Below are 17427 nucleotides of genomic sequence, written 5' to 3' on the forward strand. Positions count from 1 at the left end.
GGAAACTGATTTTATGTATTGATTCGAAATACTGAGTATTTAAAATGTGTTATATTTTTGGTAGTAGAACTTTTAATTAAATTATAAGTTTGATTTCTTTACAGAATAAACTTTTAACCAGATTATCTCCTGTGCAGGTATTTTTAAATGAGTACTGTCTTTTCCTGAGAATGAACTAGTTTGGGCTTGATGGTAAGGAGAAATCTGAAAGATATTGGTTTAACTTTCAGCAGATACCTTTTCAGTTTCTTGGAGAACCTGTTCAAACTGATATATCTATTGTATTCAAAGGATAACAAGTAAATTTGGTTAAAAAAATAAAGAAGTTTCATGAGTTGTAACTTGATATCTGATGGAGAAATAAAATTTCATTAGTCATCTTTGGCATTAGTTGGATTTGCTTCAAATTGAGGTAACAGTACTTTAGAATGGCTATTGCTAAAATATTTTAAGAGATGTGGTAATAAGATGTGTGTCATAGTAATAAGCATGTGTTGTAGTTTAAAAGGAGACGTATACCACTGCTCTGAGATTTCAGTGTAGTCTCTAAAGCTAATTTTAGAAAAGCTGTTATAATGGAATTCCTATGCCAGGCATCTCCGTGTTTAATTTATTAGATTATCTTGTCTTTTGGTTATTTTGAATTTTTTCCTTTGTAGAAGATAATTTTATGATCGTATTGTGGACTCTCGGGCCATTTCCTTTTGTTGTAGCGACTGATTAGAGAATGTAAATTTAGATGAGTTTTTATATATCAGTGGCTGTTTCAGAAAATGATTAATCTTGGTCTGTTTTTTTCATTGGTATCTTTTTCTTATTGATTTGTAGGACCAATTTAATTTTTTTTTATTGCAGGTGTAGTACGCTCGTAAACTTTTAAACACATAACTGCAAAATAAGGCGAATCTATTCATTTTCTTATATTTTCTTCAAGTATTTTATGTTTTCTTATGTTTAAAATTTTGCATGTCTTTCTTTGATCTGAACGATTCAGCCTTTCATCTACTGATTTGAAATAACAGAATGAACTAAATTTTAAAAATATATTTGAATCTGTTTTAAGTTTTGAGTTCCATATTGTCTGTTCTTTTATCTTTATCACACTTTGTATATTGCTCCCTCTAATAATTGTTAGACTGTCTTCTACCTCATAAGTGTATATAGAGAGAATAAGTGTTTTAAGATGTTAGAAGGGGGCTAGCTGTAGCCATGTTTCTTGAGCATGCTGAATTGAGGCTCAGGTTAGGTTCTTTTTCCCCTCTGGTTTATAGATACTATATACTTGCCTCCTCAGCTAAATCAAAAGTGCATTTAAAGTCAATGAATCTATTTTTAAATTTAAATGGAGAATCAAAATGAATGCAGTTTATAGAGAATAGGAAAATTAACAATATCATAACTATAAGGTGTTATATGTGACTTCTAACACTACCTTTTCCACTCTTACTCGGAACTGTATTTCCCATTTCATTAAAATATCAGCATTAGGAAGAGCGTTTTCACAAACTTCTTTACTATATCTACTGCCTGGGCCTCTGCCTTCTTCTTATGTTTCTATAGATATCTCCTTCCATCTAAGGCCAGTCTCTACTTTTACACCAAATTCTATTCCTTCTTGCCATTTGAAAACATTGCCCCTCACTCTCTTGCATCATCAATATTTCCCTTTCTACTGGTTCATATTCATCATCATATTAACATATGTAATTTCTCCTGTCTTTAAAAACTAGACTTTGAAACCATCTATTCCCTTTTCTACTCAGAACCCCCTGACCCCACCCCCCGACTCGTTTCCCATATTATTCAGAGTACAAGCCACAGTCCTTCCACGTCCCTCTAAGGAACTGCATGATTTGTTCACTGTCTCCTGTCCCCTTCAGATGATATCTTTAACTTCATCTTTTTCTACTTTTTGTCTTGTTCATTATGCTTGAACCATATTGTTCTTATTGTTCTTGCTCAAATATGCCATGCATCTTCCTATCTCATATACTATATATATTAATCACTAGCTTATCTTCCCTTTAGTAGAATGTTAGCCCTATGAGGGTGGGGATTTTGGCCTTTTTATTGATGTTTCTTCAGAACATCGTAGAAAACAGTGCTGACATACTGATGCTAAGTAACTGAATAAATGAATAATAAACTGTTATGGAAGATAGTCGAAAATATATTTTCATAGGTATGTTTTGAGCTGTGTTTTGAAGGATAAGTAAAGATTAGATACAAAGGACAAAGCAAAGTTTTTAAGATTTGATAGTAAGGAGGAGGAGAAATAGAGATTGGACTTTTCAGAAACTAGCCCCTTTTGGTTCCCTGCCTTAGAACCCATAGTAGCTTTTTACTGCTGATTTTGTCTCTTTAGTTGACTGCTGATCTCTAGTTACTTGTACTTTATATTCTTCAAAATCATGTAAGGAACTCTGAGACATCTCTATCTTCTTAATCTGGACAGGTGGTTTTATCGTTTAAAGACTCTTCCAAGTTAGAAATGTAGTTGTCTGAAACTCCTCCCTCACTTTCACTATACTCTAATAGTTTCTATGTCCTGTTGTTTCGCTCAAGTCTTCTGCATTGAATTAATTCACTCTTATCAGCTTTGGCTTACTGAAATAGTCATTTTAATTGATCTCCATGCCTATTCATTTTTAAAATTTTGGTTATTTTTTATTTGTTGAACCCCTAATTGATTCTAATCTACGTAGTCACTTTTGATAGTTTCTGTTCTTTGCTCATTTTTCCAATTCCCTCTTAATTTTTTTGTGTATATGTTGTAACCTATATCTGTTAATTTCAGTCTTAAATCTTTAACAATCTAATTCCTTGGTAAATCGTTTCTGTTGCCTCTTGCTCATGGTGGCTTATATTTCTGTCATTTTGGGTTGTGGGCTATTATCTGGATGACAGTCTTTGGAAATCTTGAGAGGCCCAGATTAAGGGCGCATTCCACCAAAGAGGTTGTATATTTGTTTTTGTCACATGAACTTTGGGGACCACCAATTTGGGACCACTTATATTTTTTTGACTTAGCATTTCCAAGATCATGCAAGTAGTTTGGACCTTAAAGTCATATTAAGAAGAGATCCTTGGCAGAATCTCTACCAAAAGTCAAGACTCTTAACTTTATTTTAGTGCTTTATTATATTGTTATTCATCAATCTTAAAATTCATTTTTTGCTCAGGATAGATCCAGGTTTAACAGGCTGTGTAACCTATGGATGTTATATTAAAGCAAACAAAAAACAAAAGGAAAACATGGTCTCTGCTTCCTAAGAGCATTCCTGATTGACTAGTAGCAGGCACAATAAAATATGTCTAAATTATTAAAAACCTAGATAGTTCATGAATTATCAGGTATAATTGTGTATAAAGTTTCTTTTAGTATTTTGTTAGCACATGATTCCTTTCCCCTTCAACTTGTTAAAACCTTGTCTTAAGAAGTCCAGGGTTGTGTTAATATAAAAAAAATTTCTTATGGAAGTGCAAAATGTTATCAAGTGCTGTTTTCAATCACTAAGATTAGTAGTGTGCCTAATTAACATCTTTTTTTTTTTTTAGGTTCCATGTCTGACTGTTTTCAGACTTGGGCCATTAGTAGTACAACTTGAATAAAATATATCTGCATTTTAAAACGAGATATAAATTAGTTGAAAAACAAAGTTTAATAAGCCTAAGTTTATTATGTTATCAATATAAGATTTCTAGGTCTGTCTTTCTTGGCAGTTAACACAGACAACTGTGACTAGCTTAATTTTGTCTTGGAAAGTTCATGAGTCCTAGTAAAATTGTTCTGGCGAAGTGTTATATTGGATAAACTCAGATTTATCCAGCTTTAGAGCAGATGTTTTCTGAAGTCTAAAATAATTCTTAGAATAATAATTCCTTTGTTTAGGTGGAATTTGGTTTCTTCATTTAATCATTGCCTGTTTTTAAGACTTTGGACCAATAATTTAAAAATTTTTAAAGTTTTTACATTTGTTAGTACATTAAAAGTACAGAAGTTGATTTTAATTAGCTTCACTTTAAGCATGTCCTAGGGTTTAATTTAATCAGCATTATACATTGTGCCTTTTTCTGCAATGAATTAGAGATGAGTTATAAGGATACAAAGCACTTTATGTAGCTTTTACATGTTTATAGGAACATTGATATCTAAAATCTAAACATGAGAATCATTCTTACTTTGAGGGTTAGTTTTATCTGAGACTGCCCTTCAGATGAGGGATATGATGTCTGTATTCAAGGCAGATCTGGTTACTCAGATCACATCTTTATTTTCTCTAGCTATCTAAAAGTAGGACCGATGTTCTGTTGAGGAGGGAAAGCCTCTTCACATTTGGAATGGTGGTGGTCAGCTTTGTTGTAGCAATATAAACTTATTTGTAGTAAGAGGTACCTTAAAGAATATTGAAAAAAAAAAAAAGCATCGAATTTGTAATTTATTTTAATGCCAAATGACATCCTAAAATTTTGATTTTGACTTTATTATATTTTCATATCCTTGAGGTATCCCACCATAACATAAGGCTGTTGTTAGTGACTGGATTAAAGGTGCTAGCAGTTTGTGAATGGGCTTAAATTTCTAAGTGAGACAATAAACCACCTCTTTTTTTTTTTTGCCATTAAGAGTGTGGTACTCTTAGAGAATATCCAGTGTGTTGGTAATAGTTAATTCCTCTTTATTTCCATATATACTAGTATTCATCAGTGTTGTACAGTAAAAGAAAAAAGCTAAATACTAATAATATGTCAAAAATAATGTGAGAAAAAATAATGGCTGTCTTAACTTTTTTCCCCTCTTGTTAGGATCTTTTCACATGATTTAAAAATAGAAGGATGTGTTACACTTTTTCTAGTTACTACACATTTTTCTTTCATAGTATATTTCAACTGTAGTTTGCAAAGTAATCAAGTATGAGATTTAAACAACTAACCTGCTTTGATTTGTAGATCAGGTTAGATCTGAAATACCACTTGAAAGAGCAGTTGTATGTTTAATTTTTATAAAATGATTCATTTTTTTTTCTTTCCCATTTAGGTTTTATAGGATCACATTAACAAAAACATGATGGAGTTTTATGAGTCAACATATTTTATTGTCCTTATTCCTTCAGTAGTGATTACAGTAATTTTCCTCTTCTTCTGGCTTTTCATGAAAGAAACATTATATGATGAGGTTCTTGCAAAACAGAAAAGAGAACAAAAGCTTATTCCTACCAAAACAGATAAAAAGAAAGCAGAAAAGAAAAAGAATAAAAAGAAAGAAATCCAGAATGGTAACCTCCATGAATCTGATTCCGAGAGTGTACCTCGGGAATTTAAATTATCTGATGCATTGGCTGTAGAAGATGAGCAAGTTGTACCTGTTCCACTGAATGTGGTTGATACTTCAAGTAGTGTTAGAGAAAGAAAGAAGAAGGAAAAGAAACACAAGCCTGTACTAGAAGAGCAGGTCACCAAAGAAAGTGATGTATCAAAGATTCCAGGCAAAAAAGTAGAACCTGTCCCAGTTACTAAACAGCCTACCCCGCCCTCAGAAGCAGCTGCCTCAAAGAAGAAACCAGGGCAGAAGAAGTCTAAAAATGGAAACGGTATTGTAATCTATTTAACTTTATTCCGGTGATTGTATTTGTTTTAATAACCTTAGAGCTTGAAACTCAGATACTTTGTTAGGTATGCACACAAAGTTTTAAACACTGAGTCTGAAACCAAGATCATTATCCTTTTCACTGTGTGTTTGCTTTTGTTAACATTAATTACTGATAGAAATAATTAGTATTGATCATAAAACAGCATTTAAAACTAAACTTTATATTACAAAAATTGGAAATACTTTAATGGAAATATGTAAAATCTAACTGGTTTAGTAATACCACTAAGAATCTGTACCAGCAGATAGAAACTTTTATATTTATTTCAATCAGTATTTTCTAATCAGCGTGATTGAAATTAAAGACAAAAAGTTAGATCAGATATCCTTTTTCACCCTTGGTTGATTCATTTTGCAAACATTTGGCATACATCTGTTTTATGCTAGACATTCTACTAGGACTACAGAAATGAATAGTGCATTTTCAGGGTATTTATATCCTAGCTATAGCAACAAACATAAATATTATAAAAAGTTTTGTGTAATTTAGGTATGTCTGAACCAGTGTAGGAGTTCTGAAGTGGGCCACTTAGATCATGTAATGCCTGAAATCTGAAAGGTTGAGTAGTAGCTAGTTTTATTGGGGTGGCTGGGAAGGAGTTGGGGATAGGGTATTCCAAGGATAGGGATTAATAGGTACAGTGGATATGACATGAGAAATGGTGTGATTTGATGTGTGAACTGCAAATAGTTTGCTCTGAATGAAAGGACTTGCGTTTATTCGGTTGTATATCTTGCGGAGTATTAAATTAGTTATTTTGGTTTTTAAATATTTGTTTGCCAGCTTTGATCAAGTCATGGTACTAGAGGAATAAGAGTACACACCTTATGTTTTAGTGGGGGAGAAGGATGTGCAAGCCAGTAACAAAATGTGACATATGAGATGTTTAAAGCATAGAAGAAGCACCCATACAGTTGCTGCTTATGGTGACCATGGGCAAAAGCTTTATGGAGGAATGTTTAAGCTGGATCTTCCAGAATGAGTCACTTCATCAAGCAGGTAGTGGAGTCTCATTCAGCATTGGGAGAATATCATGTGTAAAGGCAGAGGTGTAAGATTACAGTTTATTTTTGAACTATTAAATATAAGGTAGAGAGTGGTAGGAAAAAAGCTGAAAAGATCTGCAATAGTCACATCATGAGGGTTCTTGTATATAGTACTAAGCTGGAATGTTATAGTTTAGCCATTGTTGAAGATTTTCAAGCAGGTTAGTTTAAATGGTCAGGTTTATATTTTAGAAAGATTTTTTTTGGCAGAACTTGGGAGTACAAATTTCATGAGACAGTGTTTAATGTAGGCAGACTAGTTAAGAGGTTATTGTTTTCCAAAGTTAAGTTGGAGGACTGAACTATGGTAGTGACAGCAGAAATCGAAAATAGATCAGAGAGGTATACAAAGTAAAAATGATATGATGAACTTTATTGGATAGAAGATGGGAGATAACAACTTTAACATATACAATGGAGACATTGAAATTGTTAAAAATTGGTTCAGTCATTAATTCAGATGGAGACAACAGCCGAGAAATCAAGAGAAGTCTGCTACTCAGAAGGTCAGCAATGGAAGAATTAGGAAAGATCACCAAGACAAAGATGTGACCTTAGAGACCAAGGCTGAGATCACCCACATCCTTATATTCCTGGTTATTCTGTATAGTTGCAAAAATTGGACAGCGAAGAGGCTGGTAGGAAAAACATTGAGAGTTCTGTGGATACACTGGACTGTCAGAAAGTTGAACAAGTAGGTCCTGGAGCACATTAAACCTTAAACATTGCTGGAGGCAAAAATAACAAAACTGAAGCTGTTTACTCTAGGCACATCAAGAGAAGGTAGGGTTCTTTGGAAAGGACAATAATACTGAGAAAAATAGAAAGCAGCAGGAAAAGAGGAAGAATAAATTTGAGGTGAATTGACTCATAAAAGAAGCCCTAAGCATGAATCTACAGGAACTGAGTGGGGCCGTTGACAGGACATTGTGAACATCACTCATTCATGGAGTTACCAGGAGTCAGAGCTGACTCAATAGCGTGTAATACACACATGGTAGGTAGAAAAGAAGGTGGTAGGTGTCAAAGCTGATTTGCCAAGTTCCAAGTTAGGGCAGGGTTAGCAAACTGTAATCTGTGAGCCAAATGTGTCCCCATCCCCCTTTTGTTAATGGCCCATGCGCCAGGAATAGTTCCACATTTTTAAGTCATTCAAAAAAATCAAAAGAATAATATTTTGTTAAATGTGGAAACTATATGAAATTCAGACCTCTATGTTCATAAATAAAGTTTTTTGAATGAAGTCACATGCATTTGTTAACGTACACATATGGCTGCCTTTCACATTGCAATAGCAAGTGAAGAGCTGTGATAGTCTCTGGATGGCATGGAAAGTATTTACGGTTTGGTCCTTTACAGAAAAAATTTGCTAACCCCTAACTGGTAGATGGTTGGTAGCACTAAGACTGAATATTGGAGAGAGAGCAGACACGTATGCAAAGGAGAATGCTTTTAGTTTGTTTTTGGGTGCTTTTTGGGGCCATTCACATAGGGAGCAATTCAGGTTGCAGTGGAATGTGTAAGTGCAGAGGTATGAGGCTAAAAATAGATTCAGAAGCCTTAAGCACGAAAGTCATATTTGAAGTTGTGGGTGTAAATAAGATCATTCAAAGGGGAAATATTTAAATCTAAGACACAACTCTGAGGAATACCAGCATACAAGGTATTTAGTAGCAGTGCCTCACAAAGGAATATTCCAGTATACAGAAAGAATTATTGTAGGAGCTGATAGAGAATTTTAAATTTTATTTATTTTATTGTGGTAAAATATAAAATTTACTATTTTAACCATTTTTAAATGTATAGTTCTGTGGCATTAATAAGTACATTCACATTCTTACGCAATCATCACCACCAGCCATCTCAAGAACTTTTTCATTTTCCCCAATTGAAACTTTGTATCCATTAAACACTAATTCCCCATTCCTCCCTACCTTCAACCCTGACAACTGGCATTTTCCTTTCTGTCTACCTGAATTTGACTACTCTAAGTACTTCATATAATTATGCAATAATTGTCCTTTACTGACCAGCTTATTTCACTTAGTGTAATGGAGAGGAAAGGATTTTATGGAGGTAGAGTGCAGTAGTATGAAATGCTGAATAGTTTAGTAAGGATTAAAGGATATTATTGGTAGAGTATGACATTTGGGATAGTAGGGGTCTTAGTAAATTCTTTTATGGATGTAATGGAGATAAAAATCAGGTTGCAGTTAGTTGAGAAATGATAGATAGAAAAGGAAGTACAGATTGTTCTTTTGTCATTGTAAGAAGGAAATGGGTGTGGAAGACTAGGAATTACAGTGGTGAGGTTTTTTAAGGTGATAGGAATTTGATTTTGCCTAGAGATTTGACCATACCTATACGCTAAGTAGGGCTAGGAATGGGTGAGAAATAGGATGTAAAAGAATGAGCAAGTACTGGAAGCCTTGATGAAGTTAAAGAGCAGGTATCACAGAGTACGAAAACTGGAATATGTTATTAGTAAGGGAGTTATACATCATTTTAAACTTTTGGTGGTAAAGCATTCTAGGAATTATTTATAATTAAATCTTTTCTGTTGTGGCTATTTTCATTTATTTTGATTTTGATGATTTTTTAAATTTATTTTTAATAAAGATGATCAGGATAAAAAGGTGGAAACTCTTATGGCACCTTCAAGAAAGCAAGAATCATTACCCCTCCAACAAGAGACTAAACAAGAAAGTGGATCAGGAAAGAAGAAAATTTCATCAAAGAAGCAAAAGACAGAAAATGGTGAAATGTGTAGTTATGTATTTTATAAATACTAATTCTAGAGACGTACACGATGATAAGAACCCTAGAGGCTTACATGCTCTTTAATTCCCAGGTTAATGTATACTATAACTTTAACATTAATACAAGTCCAAGGTTCTTTTTAGCCTTGTGGCTTTGTATTGCTTTGATAGATGAGCAGGGTATAAGTTTTTGATGAAATTTAAAAAGGTCATAACGTAAATAATCTCATTCTTAACTGAGTTTTGAAAATAATGTAAATAGCATACAAACTATTGAGAAAGAAAAATATTCTTTACATATTTATACTTTTTACTATCACTCAAAGATTATGCTTGAGGACATTAGCTTGATCTATCATACCCTACATTCCCAGTTATTTTCTGAACATAATCTGCATGTATATATGGGAAGCATCCAATTGAAAGTGATGGTGCAATTTTTGAATGTTCAGAATTGTCCAGGGGAAAATTAGCTATGAAATTTATGTACTTTAAACAGTGATTTTCAAATAATATTGGTCTGTGGTATCAACTATTGCTATAAAATAGTAAAATTGGAAAGGGAAAAAAATGAACTCATTAAAATTATGACATCAAGCAATCGGATACAGAAAAAAATGTTACCCCAAATATTTGATAAGATTAAATATTTATTATGTTTTAAATAAAAGAACCGTATATGTCCAGAAGTTCTTTTTTTTAAGGTAGGAATATAGAGAGATGTCCATGTAGATATGGAAGTTTGTATGTCTAACCAACAGACATCAGATTTTAATGTTCAAACTCTTGAGTTCTTCCCATTAAAATTAGGAACAAAATAAGAAGACTTCCTTCTTCCACTTTAATGTTCTGGAAGTTTTGACCAGTGTAGTAAGATGTGCCATGGTAATTAGAAACATAACTGTTGGAAATGAGAAAATATCTGCAAGGAAACATGACTGATTTTTGTACTTGGCAAGTGAAAGCAACTCAGTTTAAAAATTATCACTTGCAATAAGAATTTGGTAACATACCAACATAATAAAAATTAACTTCCTCTTGAGCACTAATTAAATGTGAATGGATTCTTCTTAAAGCAAGAGAAAAATGAGAACCAAAAGGTAAATGCTGTATAAGAAGAAATTTTCAGATACTATTAGAAGAGATATGCTGCAGACTTTTAGATGATTTAAACGATTTACTGTACTGTGAAATACTGAACTAGTGTACTGTTTTGACTTGTTAAATGTTAAAATAAGAATTTAAAGTCAAATTGCGTTGGTATTAGAGATTTGACAATAACTGCATTTATCATTAAATTTAAGTATGCTTGCATGTTATTTAATTACTGTTATAAAAACTGACTAATTATAATTTTGTTGAATTTAAATTTCAGTCTTGGTAGACGAACCCCTTATTCATGCAACTACTTACATTCCTTTGATGGATAATGCTGATTCAAATCCTGTGGTGGATAAGAGAGAGGTTATTGATCTAATTAAATCTGACCAAGTAGAAGCAGTTCAGAAAACTGGGGCTAAAAAACTGAAGACTGAAACTGACAAAGGTAATAAACAGGATGTGACAATCTCTTATGTTGAAAAAACACATTTTTGAGTTCTGATGGAATTAAGTATGTTTTCTCATAAAAACAGTGAATTGCAAAAGATTAAAGCATACTTGTAGTAAAGGATCTATTGGTAATTTTCTAGTTCAGCCTTCTCAGATTTGTAGAGTTGGACATTGACTTTGACTTGCCTAAGGTCTCAGCTGTTTTTCTGTCTAGTGATCTTTTCTCTTCTACTATTGTATTCTGCAAGGTTTGTATGCTAATTCACAAAAAATTTTTTTTAAATTATTTTTTAATAGACTTTAATTTTTTTAGAGCAGTTTTAGCTTTGTAGCAAAGTTGGGTGGAAAGCACAGAGAGTTCACTTATACCCTTTGTACCCACACATGTACACAATACCTTTTTAATCTTATAATGTAACCTCAAGTACTAAAAGCCCTAGGTTTTATTTTGGTTCAGTGGATAGTAGTTGCTTTTAAGAAGAGAAGTTGGTGCCTGATATGAGAGCACTGGAGGAATTGAGGTAGGTGAGTCAGATGTTTGATGCACAGATTTTTTAAATGTTAGAATTGCTTGTCTGTATTTGATTTTCGTAAAATCAGATTTCCTTTTAATAATTATCTTTGAGCTTCTCATCTATGAAATTTGGTTTATATATCATGAGTATTAAGATTAGATGAGGATATTTGTGAACATACTAATATAGATACTAGCATAATCTAGACAGTTGAATGATTTTTTGTTTTTCAAGTGAGGGCACATTGGCACTTTAGTATTCTGTAGTTTTAGCACACTTTTAGTTAATGTAATTATTCCATGTTAAAGATAAACATATTCTCTCTCTCGACTACAGTATTTACTGTTGGTTGACCTGAAATATGTCTGTTTTTTCTTGGCTATTGATTTATTGGGTCTAGAATTCTTGATGCTTACCTTTGCCGAAGTTATTACATGTGTCTTTGAAATGCCAATTCCTTTTTTTTTTTTTTTTAAGAAAATGCTGAGGTGAAATTTAAAGATTTTCTTCTGTCCTTGAAGACTATGATGTTTTCTGAAGATGAGGCCCTTTGTGTTGTAGACCTGCTAAAAGAAAAGTCTGGTGTGATACAGGATGCTTTAAAGAAGGTAAGCAAGCATATTTTTGGTTATGGGCATGTGTGGGAGCAGTGATTAGAAGTTCACCAAGTAAGACTTCTACTAGAGCAGTAAATTATTACCTACTTCCATTTTTCATACCCCAGAGCATATATAGTTACATTTAAAAGTTTTAGAATGCTCTCGAAGTTATTTCATATACCCATACTAATCAATATACTTAGGTTAGTCAGGTATCTGAGTCATCTGATGTTTTGACAAAAGTAAATTGCTTATAAGTCAGATGGTTTATATGACCTTAAAGTCATTTGGCTCTTGGTTAAGTTGTACCTTGCAGTACTGATTGGAAGTATTGAAGGCAAGGTCAGGTGATTTCTGGGTAGCATATATAGAATGTTTTTTTGACTGAAGATAGCACCATTCAAAGAACCTGGGAATCTGTTGTCTTTGTTGTTGTTGTGTGTGTTATGTGTGTGTGTGTGTGTGTGTGTAATATAGTATTACCTTTCTAAAATAAATGATCTGGATGGTAGAATCATTGCTATGACTGACTAAACCATGTTAAAAAAACAAATGCCATGGAGTAATATTTAATTTCTCATCGTTCATGCTCACTGTATTATCACGTGTACTGTCATACTGGGAAAAGTGACAAGTTTTTGAGTGTTACTTATATAAAATAAGATGACATGGTGTCTGTTATTCTATATTAGATAGCAGATTTAACTGTTCTACACACACGCTCACTCACACACACCCACTCATACACATTCAACCATTACTTGCTTTAAAATGGTGAGTGGTTTCCATTTTTTCTTGAAGACCACCCTAATATAGCCATCACTTTTCATCTTACTACCTTCAGTAGTCTCCTAGTTGATGTTTCTGCTTTCCTACTTAAATCTCGTACAACTTCAAGGTGACCTTTAAGAGGTCAGTGAGGTTATCTTACTCATTGCTTTAAAAACCCTTCTCTTGGCACTTATAGTCTAAATTCCTTAGCAGGCCTGTGCTTCTCTCTCTATATAACCTTATCTCATGGCATTTTCCCCATCCCCTCACTGCATTTCACCCATACTGTGTCTCTCCTGCTTCCTCTACAGCATTCCAAGCCTTTTCTTCTGTTTAGACTGTCCCAACACCCTTCTCTTAACGTCTTCCCTGGTTAATTCCTCCTTCAAGTCTCCACTTAAATATCCTTTCCTCATATAAGGTTAATCTGAGTTCCCAGTCTGAATTGTCCTCCTTGTTGTTTCTCAAAACTATCTGGACTTAGTTGTCATAGCATTTATCATGGTGTTATAAGTCTGTCCATACATTCAAGTATCTGTTGACAATATGTTTTACAAATCTGTGGCATTTTGTAATGTAGTATGCGTGTTGGACAGTCTTCATGTTGTGCCAGCAGTGGCCCAGAGTAAACAAGGTATTCGAGGATAATCGGAGTAAGTGTGATAACTCTCTGTGACTTTAAATATAAAGTCAGATTATTTTGTCTCAAGGAATTTTCTTGAAATTCTTGATTGAAAAATTTGTCATTTGATTTACTTTATTTTAATTAGGTAATAAGCATGTGTCTTAAAAGAGTTTTTAGTTTTTTGTGGGGTTTGGGGAAAGCTCCTAGCATGGAAAAGCCTCCAGTTGAAATTACTGTGTTAACTTATTAGCTGAAATTATTGGTTTTTGAAATTAAAAATAATTGCTTTAAGTGTTTCTCTTCTGACTAAAGATGTTGGTAGTGGCTTATAAGGGCAAGAGTAGTCATTTTATTATCTGAGACAGCTTTGAATTCTAGAGAGTAGGTGATAAATCAGACTCCCCTTCATAAGTATTTTAGGCAAGTCAAAGAGGAAGTTGGGGACTGTTTAAGATAGTGTTTTGAAATAGAGTATTTTGCAACCTCACATTTTTTCCCCTTTCTTGGGATGTTGCACTTTCAACTAAAATCTTGTTTTGGATTTTTCATGGAGTGGTTCTGTTATCTACAGGGACTCAGTGCCCTTGTAGGTTCCCTGTATCTGAGAGACTAGGTAAGTTTAATTTCTACCTTTTTCTGTCATAGAAACTGAGACTTGGTCAGACCTTTTAATAAATTTCAAGATCTCAGATGTAAATGAATCCCCACACCTTGTAAAGACCATTTGAGAGAAAGGAGAAAGATAAATGGAGGAGCACCAGCATAGGAATAGAATAGAGATAGAGGAGTTGGAGGACTTGATGACCTTTCCATATGGTGGCTAAAGAAGAGTCTTTATGCTTGTTTTTGCTGTTGCAGAACTGAATAGGTTGTGATGACAGTGATATATGTGAACATTGCAGAGGAAGAGGAAGGGGATCGTGCAAAATTTTAGGAAGTTGAGATCATTTAGGTATCTGTTGGATCGTTTAAGTGGATGTAATCATTTCACAATTATATGTATGTCTCTGGAGTTGAAAAAAGATTGCAGTGGGAGTGATTTAGGAAAGTTATCCACTATCACCAATAAATATGGTGGATGTATATTAGACCAGAGGGGTTGTGGGTACTGATAAGAAAGTTCACGAGTGAACTCTGAGAAACATTAACATTTAAAGGGCAGGGAAAGTCACCAGAAAGCCCAAGGAAGAGAAACACCAGGAGACATTGGAATCACAGACACTTAGGGAGAGTAGAGAGTTTATAGGTTTGAGGGAAAAGTCAATACTGACATACTTTAGAGAGACTGAGGAGGATAAGGATTGAAAACTAGATTTGATGTCCTTAATTGAGAAAAGTTTCATTGGTTTATGAGACTGTAAATAAGTGACGAATGAACAGAAAATGTCACACTAATAAGCTTAGATGGGAGGGGAAAGAGAGTAAAACCCAAAGGATTTAAGAGTTAGAGATGAGATTATATGTTTGTGTGCACGCATGCATGTGCACGTGTGTGCGTGTGCAAGTCTTGTATTTAAGCTACAGGACACTTGTGTTTTGTGTACAGAATGTAGGTTATGACCCTGGGCTCTAGAGTTTGATTTCCTGCATTCAGATCTGGGCACTGCCACTTTGAGCTTTGTGCTCTTAGGGAAGTTACTTAACCTTAGTGCCTCAGTTTCCCCATCACTAAAATGGGAATGATAATCAGGTTTTGAGAATTAAATGAGATAATCCAATGTAGGTGCTTAGAGTTCCTAGAACACAATAATTCCTCAAAAATGTTAACTGTTAATGTTATTACTAGTTAGAAAATATTTAAGATTTAATCATTTTAGTTGATTATTTATTTCTTAGTGTTTGTCTTAAATATACTCATTTCAGTTATGTGATTTTTCATCTTCAAATTATTAACTATTTTGGCCCCATGCTATATAATAGGAGGGTCTGCTTACTTAATTTTTTTCCTACTTTCACTCTTCCTTCTCAACTTTTGTTAATTATAGCATTTGTTTATCACATACTTATAATATGTATTGTTTATTTTGTGACTATAACTTTCATGGTTGTTTTAGTCTTAATTCTACAGTTTAATGGTGGGTTCACAGCTTGATACCAGTTCTTTTGCCATAGCCTCTGTATTCATCTCTTGGTTGGCTGAAGTTGTTTTTCCTGGAATTTCTTCAAGAAAGGCTCATGGAAACTATATTTCCCAAATTCTGGCAAGTTAAATTGCTTCTTTGTTGTTTTTATACTTGAATGATAATATGGTGGGTTATGTTTATAGATGTCACTTCCTTTCCTTGAGAAATTTTTCATGCTTTAGTGTTCTCGACATTCATGCTAGATAGAGGTCTAAGAACAGCCTGAATTTTGTACTCTTTTCATGTATTTTTGCAAACTACATTCACAAGAAAAACATCTTTTGGGCAATCAACCAAATGTTTACTTTTTATTGGACCTTTCCATTGTCTTCCCTACAATATAAACATCAAGTGTTTCAGTTTCTTTGAACTTTAGCAGGATTTTACTATAATATGGCTCGGCATTGACTCCTTTATCAGTATTACTTAGGATGAGGCATGTCTTTTCAATCATGAGATTCAATGTCCTTTAAAATAATTGAAATAATGAGTATCAGTTAAGCATATATTGGATCTTCTTTGCCTGTTGTAGTTATCTTTTATACCTTAGTCCTAAAAAATTAAGCCTTTTGGTTTATTTGTGCTTCTTTTTATTTTCTTTACCCTGTAATCAATGTCTTTCTGTATTTTCAGCAGCCTGTCTTTTCCTGTTTGCTGCTTCTATTTGGATTACCTTTCTGAGATGGTGTTACTTTTACTTCTGCCTTGGATTTTGCCAGCTCATATTTCATCTCATTCTGTGGTCTTGTCTTTTCTCTGAGCTCGCTCTTGTGAGCTTTGTTCTTTACGCTTGTTTTTCCAGAAATGACGACTATCTTAGATTTTTAAAAATCATGGTGCTATTTTTTTAATCACAATTTTTGTCTTCTCTTTGACAGTCTTTTTCTGGTGATTTTTCTTTACTCTCCATTCCTTTTTTCTTATCATCTTTTTTTTCATGTGTATTTTATATAGACTCTGTTTTACTTCTTTTTGATCAGTACTTCTCTTGCAATGAGGGTTGTTCCTCTTGGATCATCTCTGTGTCTGGAAATTGATAATGAAGGACCAGAGCTAACTGGTATTCTTCTTGGGCTGTGTGTGCAAATGAGTTATTTTAGCCTTTCCTTCTTTCCAGATAAAAGCTTCACTATGGGGAGTTTCACTATAGAGAATCTCCTCTGATTCCACCTCACTGACTAGATGCTCTCTTTGAGTAATGTTTGTATGATTTCTTCTTCATATCTACTTACTCTGCTTCTTGAGACTTTCCAAGAAAATTCCAGCCTTCTCTCTGTATTTATTCCGGGTGTCAAATGGTGGATTATTGGTTTTACCTCTCAGGATATGTCTGTCAACTGAGAACTGTGTACCCATGGCACTTCTGTAGTTTTAGGTATATTTTGATAGGGTTGTCGAGCACCATTACTTTTGGCAGTCTTTCCTGTTATCATGCTTTGACATTACAGATGACTATTTAATTTTCGTTCATTTTGCATTTTGGTTTCATATTGTTCTTTTGATTTTTAAAGAAGAGCAGGGGAGATTGCTATCTTGACTCTGGGCTTAAAACTGGAAGACCTATAATTTATAATTCTTTGTAAAAATCTTTTTTGATATGTATCCTATTATATGCTTTGGAATATATAATATAGTGACTTTTCTGAATAATACTTCACTGGCCAGTAGTTGGCAGTCATTCTATTTTATATGTAATAGCAAACTGCACTGTCCTAAGAACATTTGATATTAGATACTTCATTTTCATAATTTTCAGTAGCCTGTGTTAACTATTACTAACTTTGTAT

General features: G+C 33.6%; 1 protein-coding gene across 9 annotated transcripts in view; it reads left to right on the forward strand.

Annotated features, from left to right (window-relative positions):
• Positions 1-17427, forward strand: part of KTN1 (kinectin 1) — a 90815-nt gene that overhangs the window by 21062 nt on the left and 52326 nt on the right. For all 9 annotated transcript variants that reach the window (XM_036238348.1, XM_036238353.1, XM_036238352.1 and 6 more), the window contains exons 2-5: positions 5039-5591; positions 9317-9454; positions 10832-11002; positions 12000-12130. In XM_036238348.1, coding sequence (XP_036094241.1) covers positions 5066-5591; positions 9317-9454; positions 10832-11002; positions 12000-12130 — 966 coding nt within the window. In that variant the 5' untranslated portion in view covers positions 5039-5065. The remainder of the gene's footprint in view (positions 1-5038; positions 5592-9316; positions 9455-10831; positions 11003-11999; positions 12131-17427) is intronic.

The sequence above is a fragment of the Rousettus aegyptiacus genome, unplaced genomic scaffold (assembly GCF_014176215.1).
Source record: "Rousettus aegyptiacus isolate mRouAeg1 unplaced genomic scaffold, mRouAeg1.p scaffold_m13_p_3, whole genome shotgun sequence".
In the NCBI taxonomy this organism is placed as follows: Eukaryota; Metazoa; Chordata; class Mammalia; order Chiroptera; family Pteropodidae; genus Rousettus; species Rousettus aegyptiacus.